This window comes from Bacillus rossius, chromosome 3, assembly GCF_032445375.1.
Source record: "Bacillus rossius redtenbacheri isolate Brsri chromosome 3, Brsri_v3, whole genome shotgun sequence".
Lineage (NCBI taxonomy): Eukaryota > Metazoa > Arthropoda > Insecta > Phasmatodea > Bacillidae > Bacillus > Bacillus rossius.
In genome coordinates, this window is record NC_086332.1 from 39,984,560 (window position 1) to 40,001,254 (window position 16,695).

At 31.8% G+C, this 16,695-nt stretch overlaps 1 protein-coding gene across 3 annotated transcripts in view; it reads right to left on the reverse strand.

Annotated features, from left to right (window-relative positions):
- Positions 1-841: 841 nt before the first annotated feature.
- The window catches only part of LOC134530545 (density-regulated protein homolog), a 35,807-nt gene continuing 19,953 nt past the window's right edge, over positions 842-16,695 (reverse strand). The window contains exons 1-6 of one of the 3 annotated variants that reach the window (XM_063365465.1): positions 16,440-16,545; positions 16,193-16,298; positions 16,003-16,090; positions 6,823-6,990; positions 3,354-3,493; positions 842-971 (exon numbers count right to left, since the gene is read on the reverse strand). In XM_063365465.1, coding sequence (XP_063221535.1) covers positions 927-971; positions 3,354-3,493; positions 6,823-6,990; positions 16,003-16,090; positions 16,193-16,297 — 546 coding nt within the window. In that variant the 5' untranslated portion in view covers position 16,298; positions 16,440-16,545 and the 3' untranslated portion in view covers positions 842-926. Of the gene's footprint in view, positions 972-3,353; positions 3,494-6,822; positions 7,000-16,002; positions 16,091-16,192; positions 16,299-16,439; positions 16,546-16,695 lie in introns of those variants that run through there. The other 2 variants (XM_063365463.1, XM_063365464.1) reach the window with 2 other exon arrangements.

Here is a 16,695-nt window from a genome sequence, read left to right on the forward strand (position 1 = left end):
ACATTTAAAAATGCCAGTAATAAGTTGGTAAAATATAAGTCGTAGAACAGAGAGTAATAAGAAATAAATTTTGTTTTATCTTATGGGAAGCAGAAACAGTAATACACATGCTATTACAAAAATAGCTTTTTTGACTAAAATACCATTAATTCTATAGATGTCTTCTTCATGAATATTAAATCTTTGAACTATATAACATTTTAACTCAAAATTTAGTAAACTAATTTGGTTATGTTTGTTGGAAAAGTAGTTAGCAGACAGTTCGTAGCCACTTTCTATCATAGCTATTTCTAGGATCACCGTAATTTTTTTTGTTCTGCTTAAATGCCATGTAATATCTATCTAGTAAATGTTGCAAAACACAATACCAAATGCTAAATATTCTCCAAAACATTCAGTGATATAACTGTACAGGATTAACATAGTACAGTAGTCTGAAAACAAAGAATTTAGTTGCCTAATTTTTTATTTTTACTCACTCCAAACACACAATTTTCATAAATATATCTTACATTTCACAAATTATGGCAAAAGTTGTTCTGTAAGTACGCAATTATATCAAAAAAACTTTTATTAAAAAATTATGTAATTTATATCTTTCATCAATATCACATCTTCACAAACATGAAAACGTTACAAAAAATTTTATGCAACAAGAAGTTATCACCGACTTACGAATATCCATAAAAATGTAGCTGAAGCAAAACAGTATATCATGGTGTTTTTAAATAAATAAAACAAAACACACAGGCACTGAATGAAACCAGTAGGTATACAAAAAAAAATTCATTTCATGGCTTTAAGAGCAACATTTAACTCATTATTTGATAAAACAACACTGTTCTGAACTTGGAGGTAACAGTTTTAATGTACAGACAATACCAAGCACGTGAAAGTGGACAATCTAATAAAATGACGATAGCAGGCTATCTTTTTTGGTCACCAAGATCTTCAATGAGGTCTTCATCAATCTGCAAACAAGAATATATTTTCAGGTCTTTTGCAGTGCGCAACAGATAGTGAAATAGAAAGCCAAGAAAATCATATACAGAATGTCGTGAAATGCAGGAACACAGACAGCAGCACGAAATCCTGAGGGTAATATAATTAAAAAATATGTTTGACAAAAATTGGCTAAGAGTCAAAATACTCTAGTGAAACTAAGGTGATGTCGCAAAGCTGAGCTGAAAGAACATAGGCACCACCCATATTACCAACAAAAGTTTGGAGTATGTGTTATCAGTCAGTTATACACTAGTTAATCTTTGCTTTTCTCAAATCTACAGAGTGAGATGGTAGTGAGTGGTAAGACTGGATTCCCATTATAGAGAATCCAGTTTTGAATTTAAAACTAGCCATCTTGATTTTAGACTTCTATGGTTTCCCAAAACCACTGTAAGAAGAATCCCTAACATAGACCATGTCTAACCTGCTTTTCCTATACACCTGTATTACATGAATTTATCTTTTTTCCATAACATATTACCTCAATGTCAAGAAATTGTAAAAGTGTGTGGTAGACAGACAGACGCATAGAGAAAACCCATTTTTGATCAAACCCACTGTTCCATTTCCTCAAAGAAAAAAGTTCAAAAAACATTTAATCTCAAGAAAATTTTACATTTTTTTCACTAAAACTTACTTTTATTTTATTTATTACTTATCTAAGGAATCGTGCAAATGGCTGATAAAGAGTTTTATTAGTATTTACTGTACTAAATGTGTGGTATAAATAAATTGCAACATATTTGGAAAAGAAATATAACACTCTTCAATTTCCAACACAGTTCCAGGCTGGAAGGACGAGACAGGAATGTGGAAACCCGCAGTCCCGTGGCTCCAACGTCTCCTTATTGGTCTTCACTTTACTATGAATAACTAAACAACTGAGTTTTGAAATACCTTGAAAGCAAGGAATGTTACCACACCAACCACAGGAAGGTAGGTAAAAGGGTAGCTTGCATTAGCAAGAGCAAACGCACATATCTCATGCCCCAACACATGCTGCTGGTATACCGTAATAGTTGGCCTTCTATTCAAGAAGGCTGTCTGCACATGAAGAGGTGTGCAGAGCTTTGAAAATTCACTTCTACGTTTTCACCTGTGGGGTTTGGCTTTCCACAGAAATTTAAAATACAATTTAGGTGAGAGTGTGTGTTATCAGTTTTACTGCTCGCCAAAGGCACTTTTATAAGCATAAGTAGTTGATAAATCTGTTCCTTCCCCTACCTACCAGGCAATAACACACCACACCACACCACTTACGTGATTACAGCAAACCTCTTATTTGTTACAACCTACAAGATGGTCCTAAATCACTTGCCAGGCATCACACAAAAGCAAGGAGCACTATTAGAAGAAGATACTAATAAGAACCAAATAATGCATCTAAAAACATGGATGCGTACATTACACAATGGCGACAAATGTGCGAGTGAATAAGGTAAGTATTTGGCTTCTGTGAATACTTTTTTTTTTATTTGAATCAAATATATTATTCACCAATATCAAAAATTATTTAAATAAAAACTTAAAATGAAAGAGGATTTTTTTTCCCTTCACATTTTACTAAAATCCAAGAAAAGTTGATCCAAAATACAGTAAACTGGAAAAGAAAAATATACATATGAAAACATAATACAAAGTTTTCAAATGAGATAAAATAAAATTAACTGGCAACACATTTTCTCAAACCAGTAAAATTTTAATAACTTGGTTGTTGATCCAACTGATTACCTATATACATAAAAACAGATTATTATGAGAAATATTTAAAATCACAATCATAAATTATTTGTCACACATAAAAACAATGCATGTATAATGTTTAAAAAAAAACTAATCTTAATTTCTCATACAACTTAAGACTCATACATGGTACCTAATTTTTAAATTTTTAAATTTTTGTGAATGAGTCCCACTTGGTTTATCTATTGGTAATGAATAGAGACCCGTGAATTTCGCGGATTCAATGACCTCCAGGATAGACTCCAATATCCTCTACACACTCTTGAAAATGCCAACTGTTCATTGGCTGTTGACTTGTGAGTCGTCTCGACTGGGTGGCCTGTGATTCGACATTTCTATGAGTGAGGGTCTCTAATTGGCCCTCAGTCCTCCAGATTAACAGAGAACCAATGACAGAAGCAGCACAAAGGTATAATTATTTGAATTTTAGCATAAAACAAAATGAATCCGCGAAATTCACGGGTCTCTAGTAATGAATAATTTAAAATTTATTTGACTCAAACTGTTGGACTTAATATTAAGTTATTTAGGAACATAGAATATTTTTCTAATACTATTCGTGGGCCCCTAGCCCAACTAATGGAGGCCTGGGGAAGGCGTCTCACCTCGGGCCACTTCTCTGGTATGATATCAAACAGGTCGTCCTTCACATCTCCTTGGATCACAATCTCGTCGTCCCCAGTTACCGACGAGCCGCAAGCAAACTTTGTGCCGAAAAACTTTGCCGCCACCTTCAAGTCTATGTCTGCAAACACAGCCACAACACCACTAACATATTTGTAGAGACAAGATTATTTGAATTTATTTTTAGCCCAATTTACTTTTTAAAACAGTCGGGTTTGGCGTTATTGTTTTCATTTTTTATAAAAGTTAAAAGTGGTTTTGTAATAATTACGCCAGTAAAATTTGTATGCTGCATTTTTAAAATAAAATTATTTTTAATAAATTTTGTCTAAAACGAGATACATTCAGAGCAATAGGAATAAATTAGTGAGCATTTGTGATTTGAAAGTGATCCAATAAAACATGCACAATAAAACAATTTTTTTTTTAATTTTTGTGATCCATGCACTTTGGTACAATTTTTGTACGTAAATGACATTCCCTGAATTTCAAACATTAATAAGTTACTTTTTTATGGTTTGAATTAAATTTTGGTTAAATGTTACTAAATTCCATGATATAACTTGGATTTCAGTGCTATATGGTGTATTAACTTGCATTTCTGTGTTATTTCAGTTCAATCGCATAATCTTGTCCTACATATTTAGCATCTTACACATTACACTTCAGCTGAGCAAGCCCACACTTAGGTAACATTTGCAAAATCAAAGATCAGACTATTATACTGTACATTAGCTGTAGTACTGAACTGATGTTGCTAGTCACATTTTGGTGGTTATGGTGTAATGTCCATACAATCAGCTGTATAATGTCATCAATAATATATACAGAGGCAAGATTATGTGGTGAATAACGTAAAACCAAAATAACAGCGAAATGGAAATAAATACACCGCCAAGCAACAAAATGGAAGTCCATATAACACTGAAATGCAAGACAAAACACACAATGATTCAAATTTTACCTTAATTTCTTCACTTTGTCTATTAAAATATAAAATAAATTTAACATATCTTTCTTTAAAAACCTAAAGTAATAAGTAAAAAAAAAGTTCTTATTTTCTATCTTTCTATGTGTGGTTTTTTCACCGAGATTTAGCTAAAGGCCTAAAGAGAAACAGCATTAGGAAATGCTTAAGTATAAATATATTGTCAAGTGTCATAATTTTCCAGTATTTTTGAAAATAAATTTTAGGACTTCACTGATGGGAATCTGGGCTGGCGGCTCTGTTCACTCGCCGCGTGGGTGGCGTGACCAGTAATTGGGGCACGGGGCTGGTGCGGTGCACTGCTAACATGCGGAGTGGACACATTCTTATGTCGTCCGTTTGTTCAGCTGCACGCTTGCGCAGTTACTGGGGCACGCTGGCACGGTGTGGCAGCACGCACGGGTGGAGGGGGTAGCCTGCTCAACTGTCCTGGTTAAATGTTTGTAAATTTGGTTCCAACAACCATGGATTGTTCTGGTAGGCGCTGCAGCGCGCAGGGATTTAAGCCTGGGGTTTGAGAGAAGTCGAGGCTCACTCAGGCGGACGCTATGCCTCTCGCTTAAGGGGACAAGTTCCCTAGTTCGCGATGAAATGTTTTAGACTCACTCCAAGGAGAGACTTTGGCCCTCGGAGGTTACGATTAGAAGAAAAAAAGTTAAGACACTGTAAGTATTTAAATTTCAGTCAATCAGTCGAGGCCCAAGGGGCTCGTAGAACAGCAGTCCAGGTAAGTTAACAAAGTTCTCCGTCTTCATGAAAAATAAACCAGATTGGTGAAGCTCTTGAGGAGATTTAATTTAAAGGTTATGGTGCCGCTAATCAAGTAAGACAGAAAATTTTGATTACATAGAAGTTTCTTACACGCCCCCATGGTATCTCATTTGATTAAACCATGTATGTAGATTGTGCAAGTATTTATCCTATGTAGAGTCAGTTCCCAAATAATTAATTGTAAGTTTAAATATTTTGTCACTGTCTTAATAAATGCTTATTTTTATAGAATTTAGATTTAAGATATATTCAATAAATTTTTTAATCCTTAGAATAAGCAAGTCGTCATACCCTGAAAATCCCTATACCGGGATGAAACTAGCCGATTTAAGGAGAAATAATGGTAATTGTTATAATTCCTCTCGCTGCATTTAATTGCTCAACCAGAATAAGAGTTATTTTGTTTTTCCCCCAAATAAGATGTTGCCAACTTGATGGTCACACACAACCCTTTATTTATTTATTTTTGTTCTTTTAAAGTCCCACATTACAATATTATTAGCTTTTCATTGCACGTTGATTTTTTATTCATATTAATAGAATTCAGAAAATAAGACAGATAAAAAGTAGCTTTAAATTTTAAAATATGTTGGCATTACATGTATTTTAATATTTAATGACGATAAAGACGAAAACCACTATTTATCACAAAATTAGCTTTATTATAAGACCATAAAATTTTGGCTATAACTATACACAATATTGTGCATAAGAGTGTTACTAAATCATTTGCTGTCAAGATGTAAGGATGAATGATTTTGTAATCGACAACCTTTCCATCGTTTTCAATTTTAGAAATACATACCTGATTCTAATTAGGCTATGGAAATCAGGATTTGGTAAAATGTATTTTTTTAATATAGAAAAACTTCTTACAAAGCATGGCTGTACTACTTACATGTAAATTAAAATTAACAGTTTTTAGATATTTAAATAAGTGCCTACAACTATTAAGTGATTTTGCCTTGGTAATTAATGTTATGGAATTCTTTTGAAGTGCCAATTATTTTATATTATTTTCAGACCTTCAGTTTGATAAATAATGGCTTTTTAAAACACTGATTTAATTAGAACATGGTATCATAATACTACAATTCAGATCATACACGTTTAAACACTTCCATGTAAACTTGTTTCCAAACTGATTGTTCTAATCAGTGATCTAGTTCAAGTCCAAGGAAATTAACATAATTTAATTTTTTTAATAATGTGGTTTAGATATTTGATTTATAAATATACAACCGTCTGAATTAAAACAACAATTTTTTTATCAAGTTTGAATTCCATTTGTTATTTTTAAAACAACATAGACTAAATTATATTATTTCAGAATAAACCTTTGGCAAATTCATCATTTAGGCTCATGAAAACTTAGCTAAATCTTTTAAGCAAGGGTGTATGTAAGGTGGGAGATCGGGGGATATATCCCCCCCCTTCCCAATCCTAAATAAATCTATCATTCCCACCAACAAAAAGAAAGAATTTGGTGGCAAACAGCAGACAAAGAGGTTGTATCCCTCCCACCACCACCCTGACAAATATATTCCTACCTTCAAGAATATCATCGAACAATCACTGTGTCAGAAATGAATTTATGCCTGCAAATACATGCTCGAGTTACGAACACTGACAAACCCTGACCTAAGAGAAAGCTAAGACTAGAGTGCAATGCATATTGCTTGAAGACTCACCAAACGTGCTGAGGCCGGTGACCACGGTAACAGACTTCTTCTTGCCCCGCGGTGCCCTGAACACGCACACCTGCTTGGGGAGGTCTTCCTTCTTCTTCGCCTTCATCATGCCTTTGCCTCCACGTTTCTGGCGTTTCTTCTCTTCCTCGCCAGCTCCGCCACCATCATCTTTGTCCCCTAACACACGTTAGTCACTAGATCTACACAAGGGCATACAAAAACTGTGAAGCCTTCTTTCTAGTGACCCACGAGAATGTACACCTACACACTTTGCAAAATTGTGACGTGTGAGTGGTTGTAGAGTATGCTAGTGACTAGTATACAAGGACTTGAAAACATTTAGTATGCTGTAGGGATGGTTCTATTTTCACTGTGTTTCTTGTACAACTAGTCCAAGGTAAAGCCATTTGAGTTTGTATTTGTAAACATAATGGTTGCATCAATATAAGGCATCTGCATTTTTATCTACTGTCAGTCTTTGGAGATTAGCCGAAATTGTTTGGTTCTTAATGTAGAATCTTCAATGGTGCATTTTGAAATTATTTTAATGCTTCACAAATATTTTCATACTTTGCCAAACTCATGATGTGTCACTTTTTTTTCTGATGAATGTTAATGATTAATGAGTAAAAAGCATACTAAGGATTAATAATACTCTGAAAATGTGAATTTTTTTCATTCATATTGTGTAATTTTTGTTATTTTACTCTGCCATCTGTTGTATGATTTTTCCCCCATGAATGCCATTTCATCTATGCCAGGAACATAACTAGTGTAAGAGTATTGGAATTTGAAATGCCGATGAGTTTTTCATGAATTTAATGTTTCTACTACTTTATTTGTCTGCAAATACTAGGTTCATTGCTGTGATTTTACCAGGAAGGCTAGGATATTTGTTGTGTGAATTTTTCATCGATGGCTATGTCACTCTGAGAAGGCAAGGCTATTCCACGAGCAAAGTGTTAAAATATCTCTATGATCATAATATAAATGAAAGATTTAGTTGGGTTAGGCCAGTCCCATAAAATGAATGCGTGTGGTAAACACTAGATTTGCAAAGCAGACGACCCAGATTCAAATCCTGGTTGCTATGTTGGTTTTATTATTATTATTATTATTATTATTATTATTATTTAAAATTACATAATTGCAGTAAAATGCTGGGAATATTCCTTCCCCCGATATTCCTGGTCCATGCCATGTCCTACTGTCTCCAAGGACCTCTCTGTCGAAGCAACGTTAGCCCTCCCGTAAAATAAGATGATAAATTCCCACTGCTTTTTGGAAAAATTGCTATTATGAAAGTATTGGATAGAAATCAAGGAAAATTGTGTGGTTACAGGAATTAAAAATTAGTAAATATTGATGTACATAGTTTATTATAACTGCCATCATAAATTTTTTTATAGCAAATTAAGTTACATTTTTTAAAAAAAAATTTATGGTTTTTACAACAAAATTTCCTAATATTTCATCTACCTTTCCAATATAGAGTTTTATAGAATACAATATTATTTCAAAATGCTACTTTGCAAGATAACAAAAAGCATAGTAGTACTCAAAATTCAATTATCAGATTTCAAAATAACTATTTTTACTCTCATATTGGAACAGGTAAGTGCTGCAGTAAGAAAAGCTGGATATTGAGAACCTATACATCAGTGACAGTAATTCAGTGGTGAATCAGAATATTTATGGTGAATTCTTGTGATTCACTAAGTATGATTACCTATATTTTAACTCTAATAATGCTCTCTTGGCTTTTTTTTTTTACTTTGTGATATTAGCTGCTTTCAAATACTAACCTAATGGATCCCTCAGCTAAGGAATCCGCTAAAAATACATCGTAGTGGACGCGGCCTATCTTTGCATTGCTTTCAAATTCTCACAAGGGATGCGATGCATCGCTACACGAGTCCACTAAAAACAGGATTTCTAGCAATGTGACACTCGCATCCACTGATGCGTCCCTACGTCCATTAGCTTCGAGTTTTGGCATAAGATTTGTTGAAGACATAAATATATTAGTTTACAACTTAAAGGAGACAATTATCTATTGATGAAATTTAACTTAACAAGGGTATTTAATGCTCATAATAAACTTTTTTTATTCATAGTTAAGTATTTATTTTGATCATTAATTATTTTAACATCCAGACTACATTAATTTTTGTAATTTTATTTACGAAAGATCATTATTATCTATGTTTTGCTGAATTTCTGTAGATATCATAACTCAAAATGGCTGCTAACACATTAGTACGACTTAATGTTAACAGGCAGCACTAGCCTTAAAGGAATTTGGCTATAATCCACCCTTATAAATGGACCCTTTATATTGTGACTGCATTTGCTAAGGAATGTAGGGATGTGTGTGCTGTGGATGCATCCCTATGTATTTGGAAACAGTCATACTAAGCATATAACATTAGTTTAGGACTAGTCAGATAAAGTTGAATTTCACAGATTACATAATAAAGCTTGAAGTTATTATTTAGGGTACCACTTCGATGTTAGGAACATAACTAGTGTAAGAGTATTAGAATTTGGAATTTGGAATATTTCTCTATACAATTAATGTTTTATTTTTATTGAAGTTTAATATTCAATTTTTTTTTGTCTCAAATTTTTAGTCTTTGCAATCAACAACCAGCAAACTAATATTCAGGGTAATCAATGTATTTCAAGTGACGACTGTCTGCAAGACTTCTTCTTCAAGAAATACAAACTGAAAGGAAGGAGTTCTACCGCAGTTTCCCAGGCACAGTTCTAGTTCCAGAACCAAGAGAAGAGTGTGCCAGCCTAGGTCCAGATGATAAATTCATCAGTGACGAACTACATTCATCTACTGAGGACTACAGAACCGTTGGTAGACTTCGGAGGGGCTAGACCTATTTAAACAGTGGTAACAGGGTTCATTCAGTTGATGATTTATAGAGACAAAATATCTCAGACATGGGTAGGTTGATAAGAATACCAGTTTTAGGACATAAAATCTTTAAGTTGCGAGTTCATCATTAAATATAGTTATAAGTTGTTACTCAGGTTGTGTAATAATTGTTTGCATTCCACCATGAACTCAGATTTAATTTGCATAGTTTTGCCATTAAAGTCATGTTTGTCATCTGATGTAGAATAACTTCCAAGGACTTATTTGCTTAGAGTTTTGACCTTCGAACAGGGCATTTGAAATAGTTAAATGTATTTAGATGATTGATTATATTTTGTCTTGACTAATACTTGTATACATGAACCAGTGGTCCTGCTCTACCACGCTGATTAAAATCGAGCTTAATTCTAGAATCACACACAGTCGAGTCATATTAGTTATTTAAGTGAATATATCATATGTTTGCTATTGAAACTAATTTTTGAGAATGAGCGGAAATCTGAATGAATGGTGAGAATATATTGAATTTAATACTGAAGATGTCCGTAATATAGGATCGAACACACAATTTCATTCACCATACCATTTGTAAAGGTACCTATTAGGTTTATGAATTACATTCAGAATAATAATTGCATCTTTTGAAATTATTTCAATTTTTTTTTTATTTAGTTAATAAGCAAAAGTAGTACGGCACCCAACCATCATCGAGTTGTGAGTTTTTCTATGAACCTGTAGAGTAAAATTTAAATGTTGATCATGACAACAACCAACCAACACATCTATGTATTCTCAACATTATACTTAATTAAAGTGACAACCAAATTGTGGTAGTACTTAAAAATTATGAAGTCTGTACTTCTTTAACATATATATACATAATTTTGAGACGGATGATTGACGGAAGGGTGGGTGGAAGCAGATGACCAGAGGTTTTTTTTTTTGTTTTTTTAGGTAGTAGGTATGGAAATTCTTCCAAGGTAAATGAAAAAGTCAGATATTTTGAAAAGCAATAGCCCCTTAAAGACTATTTTAATGCAATTCTGATGTCAAGAAAATTAATTTTTCTATGTCTCCAGTTTTTTAATTAATGAAGGGGTAAAAGTTCCATATCAGGTATCCAAGTTGATGCCTTGATCCTAATAGCATGATCATGTATACATTGATCGTGTGGTACATAATGTTTACATACTGTTTTAATTTAGCACGTCGAAAGATCCTGAACATACACAAAAACTTGTAATATAACAATGAATTATGATCGTAACTAGAATACAGAAGTAAATATTTCCACAAGACTTGACATATTTTTTTGCATTGCGATACTGTTTGGCCAGGATCTTTTGACCTACTAACTTAAAACAGCCAGCATCATGTACCAGAGGACTGATTATACAGGATTATGCCATCAGAATCAAGGGTTAAACTTGGAAACGTGATACGGAACGAATGCCAATGAAGGTTATGGGGAGGGAAGATCACCCCCATCGCACTTCCCATAGCACTGCCACAGAATTCCACTAGACACTAATGAAACTTTAAGGGTTGTGGTGAGGCAAAAAAAATGGGGTAAATATGTATTGTACGGATTAGCGCCAAAAAAAATCTTACAAATATGAAATAACTTTCATTATATGCTATCTTACGTCCTCTTTTCAGAACCGCCTGCGGAGATAAAAAATTCCAAATACTTTTGGAGATATGGCCGTTCTTATTTTGCTATACCAGACGTGTGTAATAATTTGACCGTCGCCATTTTATATTTTGCCGTGTGCGCGTGAATGTCTAAATAACAGAAATTTTCCATTAGGTAAGGTTAGTTACATTATAAATACTTCAAAATAAACGGAAATTAAAAATAATATCAATTTATTTTACATGTTGTATAGTTTTAAGTATTTATAATGTAACTGACCTGACCTAACAAAATGGGACAAAGGTAGATTAGGTCAGGTCAGCTACATTATAAATACTTTGAAACTGAACGGACATTAAAAATAATAAAATTAATTTTATTGGTTGTTTAGTTTTAAAGTATTTATAATGTAGCTGACCTGACCTAACAAACCGGGACAAAGGATGAACAGAATAAACTCACGTAAGTTTCTTTTTACATGATGTATTCGTTCACGTGAGAGTCCTAAGATCCACATAAAGTAAACCATCCAATAATTGAATTACCCTCAATTAGCCATCAAAAAAACTAGAAAGTAGGCCTGTTGGAAAGGTATTTGATCTTAATGAAATTTCTGGGAAATGTGGAAAAAATGTATGTAATGTTGGTAAAGAAAATACTAGTATGTGTAACAATTTTGTAGGAATATCAGATAATGTTGGTCCTTTAAATGCACTACATATTAATATTCAATCAATCAGAAATAAATACTTAGCATTAACAGCTTATTTAGAATCTTTAGAGACAGAAATTGACTTAATTTGTCTCACTGAACATTGGCTCAATCCACAAGAAGCAGGCTCCAATAAAATAGGTTTATATAACTATTCCATCAAGTCCATATATTGTAGAGAAAAAGGGTATGGAGGTAGCTGCATATTGGTTCGTGATAATTACTTACCAATGTGCAATGAATTGAATTATATAAAAGATCTCAGTGTCACTAGTGAATTTGAATGTGTAGCAATAACAGTAGAATGTAGTGGGAAAATTGTTACATTTGTCTGTATATATAGACCTCCAAATAGTAAATTACAAATATTTTTTGAAAGGTTTGAGATACTAGTGTATCTATTATTTAAACAAAATAATTTTAATAAAAATGTTATAATTTGTGGAGATATAAATATTGATTTTATGGTAGAGTCTAGGGAGAGGGAAAGACTTATGGAAATAATGAATTCATACAATTTAAAAAACAAGATTAGTGGTTATACTCGTCTAACAAATAAAAACAGCACCGCATTAGATTATGTGATATCTAATATCTCATCTATCAATGTAGATAATATTGATTTTGGATTGTCTGATCATTGTGCTCAACTAATAAATTTTCCTGTACATATATCAAGTTCAACTAATACAATAAATAAAAAAATTTATAGACCTATGTATGATTTCCAGATAAAAGATTTTATTGGAAAATTGACTAATAACACTTGGGAAGAGGTATATGAATCTGATGATATAAATACTATGTATAATAAATTCTTAGATAGTTTTCTGAAACTCTTTGAAAATGTATTCCCACTTAAAGTAAACAATTATAAGATGCACACAGGAAATAATAAGCACTGGGTTACAAAAGGTATAAGAACTTCGAGTGTAAGACTAAAGGAGCTTTACTCCTTAGTACAAAGAAATGAATCAAGTGATGAAATATTGGAATATTACAAAAGTTATAAATTGATATATAAAAAAGTATTAAAAGAAGCTAAAAAATTACATGCAAAAAGGTTATTAAGTAAAAGCGATAATAAAACTAAAATGCTATGGAAAATAATAAACAATGAAACTAAACTCAAATCTCAAAATAATATGATTAATGAATTAAACAGTGAATCAGGATTAATTACTTCACAGGTTAATATTGCAAATTATTTTAATAACTACTTTTTGAATATATCGGACGAATTAAAAAAAATTAATATAAATTCTTAACATTTTCTTTCTAAACTTACTAGAAATGTAAATTGTTTCCATATGTGTCCAGTTACTGAAAGAGAAGTTATTAAAACTATTTCATCCCTTAGTAATAAAAAGTCAACTGACTTTTTCAATCTTTCTTCTTTTTTGATAAAAAAATGTGCAAAACAAATCTCTAAACCACTGAATCATATTATTAATACTTCTATTCGGGAAGGTATTTTCCCTGATAGGATGAAAATTACAAAACTAATTCCTGTACACAAGAAAGGGACTTTTACATCTGCTGATAACTATAGGCCTATAAGTTTACTTCCTATCTTCTCAAAAATTTATGAAAAAATCATTCATGTTAAATTAATTAATTTTCTAGAAAATAATAACATTCTTAGACCTGAGCAATTTGGATTTCAAAAAGGCAAATCTACTACTTTGGCTATGTACCACTTTGTTAAAACTATTCTGAATAGCTTGGATTCTGGCCGCCATGTACTTGGAGTTTTCTGTGACCTTTCTAAGGCTTTTGATCTAGTTAATCATGAAATACTTCTAAATAAATTAGATTTTTACGGTATAAGAGAAAAAGAATTGAAGTTGTTTCAGTCATATTTACATATGCGAAAACAAAGAGTATTTTTAAAAAGTAATAATGATATAAATTATTCCGACTGGGGTTATATAAAAAAAGGTGTACCCCAGGGAAGTGTTTTGGGTCCTCTATTGTTCTTATTATATGTTAATGATTTACCCAATCAAATTACAAATGGAAACCTCATATCATTTGCTGATGATACTAATTTAATTGTATCAACTGATACATTATTTGAACTTAAGACTAAAACAGAACAACAATTTAAAATCATGTGTGACTGGATAATTGCTAATAACTTGAAAATTAACATTAATAAAACCGGATTTATGTATTTTCAAAATAGGATTAGGCCTAATTATGACATTGATCAGAAAAGTATTCTAGAACAAATATTGAATCAAAAAACAAATACTGTATGACTGATACAACCAAATTTCTAGGTTTAATAGTAGACAAAAGTCTTAAATGGAAAGAACATATTGAACAAACAGTTAAAAAATTAAGCAAATCATGTTATGCACTCAGAATTTTAAGCAATACATTAGATAAGGAATCCTTACGTACTGCTTATTTTGCTTTATTTCACTCTTACATGACTTACGGAATTGAAATATGGGGAAATAGTAGTTTCAGTGTGAACATTTTTAGATTACAAAAAAGAGCTATTCGAATTATTTGTAATAAGAAACCAAATTCCTCCTGTAAACCATATTTTCGAGAACTAAATATTTTACCATATTACTCCGAATATGTTTATCGTTTACTGTTATTTACAAAAGAAAATGTGGAAAATTTTAAAGAAACTCATTTTATCGATTACTATGAAACTAGGTATCAATATAAACTCAAACCTAAGTGTTTTAAAACTACGTTATATGCAAAGGGAGTTCAACATAAAGGTATTACGCTTTTTAATAAGTTGCCTAAAAAATTATTACTTCTAAACAATCACAATGAATTTAAGAAAGAACTTAGAAATTTTATAATTAAAAAAAAATTTTATTCAATATCAGATATCAATGATTTTTAACATGTTATTATTATGTAATACAGGCCTTTTGATATATTTATAATATAGGAAACTTTATTCATTGATTTTAATCTATGATTGTAATTTGTAATGAGTGTTGAAAAAGGAATTTATGTATATATTGTAAATATGCATACTTATATTAATTTGACTAAGCCCATATCCCCAAGTGTATTATGAAACACAGGCCTTTTGATATATCTATAATATGGGAAATTTTATTCTTTAATTTTAATTTGTGACTGTAATTTATTATAAGTATTGAAAAAGGAATGTATGTATATATAGTAAATATGTATACTTATATTAATTTGACTAAGCCCATATCCCCAAGTGTAATGCTTGTAAGGGGATCTAGTGGTGGATTTTAATAAATAAATAAATAAATAAATAAATAAATAAATAAAGTTCTGCCATTCCCGATTACACCCGAATATTCACCTTCGGCCAACCTCGGGATTTATTTATTTTTGCGCAGGAAAAATGAATTGAAATATTAAAAGTGGTCGGATAGGTTAGCTACATTAAAACACTTTAAAACCCTTTGGATGGTTAGTTAGGTTAGTATAGCTACATTAAAATAAACAGAGAAATATAAATATTAATAAATAAACCCGAGGTTGGCCGAAGAAGAATTGTTCGGGTGTAATCGGGAATGGCATAACTTTATGTGCATCTTAGCTTTCTCCGTTCGGGAACGTCGCAAAAAAAAAATCATACTTGTAAACAAGCAACCGTTTTCGCCGCATGAGTGCACAGGATGAAAATTAAAAAATTCGATATCTCCAAAAGTATTTGGAATTTCTTATCTCAGCCGGGTTTAATGAAAAGAGGAAGTTTAAGAGCACAGAATAAAGGTATTTTCGGATTTTTAAAATTTTTTTTTAAAAAAATCGCCAAAAAATGAAGATTAAAAAATTCGATATCTCCTAAAGTAATTGGAATTTTTTATCTCCGCAGGCGGTTCTGAAAAGTGGACGTAAGATAGCATATAATGAAAGTTATTTCATATTGGTACGATTTTTTTTGGCGCTAATCCGTACAATACATATTTACCCAAAACTTACCTAGTTTCAACACCTTCTCAAACTCTGAAGGTAAATTCTTTTCTAGCCAATGCTTGCACTTCTCATACTCTGGATAGTATTCACAATACTGGAAGAAATAAATAAGCGCACATTATTAAAAGGCTATAAGAACTTCTTGAAATAACTAAGCCTAGATTTTTTTTTTTAATTACTTCATGGAATACTATACCTCTATTGGCATTGTACAGTTACCACAATACTGTACAGTTATTGGATATGATACTCCTTCCTGAGGACCTATAGGAAGAGGCGATTTCCCACCACCTTCAGACATCCTGTATGAACAATCATTATAGGTTATGTCTGACAAAAACTATCATTGAAATTTTAAAATATCAATAACCCTGATGAAATGTTTAAACAATTTCAATAAAACTTACACAAATCATAAATATCAAGCCGAAACCAAAACTTACCTCTTTACACGATAAAATTACTTATTAACTTTGTACATTAACTACTACTACTCCTTCAAGGCTTTCATTTATTTTCCAAACAAGCATTGCCACAACTTGTGATAAAAAAAAATTAACAAATTGATTTTAAAACATTGGAAAAAGTGATTAAGGAGATAAATCTCACACTTCATTTGCAACAGTTTTAATTTATTAATTATCTTTTTATTTTAATATATTAAAGTATTTATGTAGTGTCAATTAACTATAAATGTCC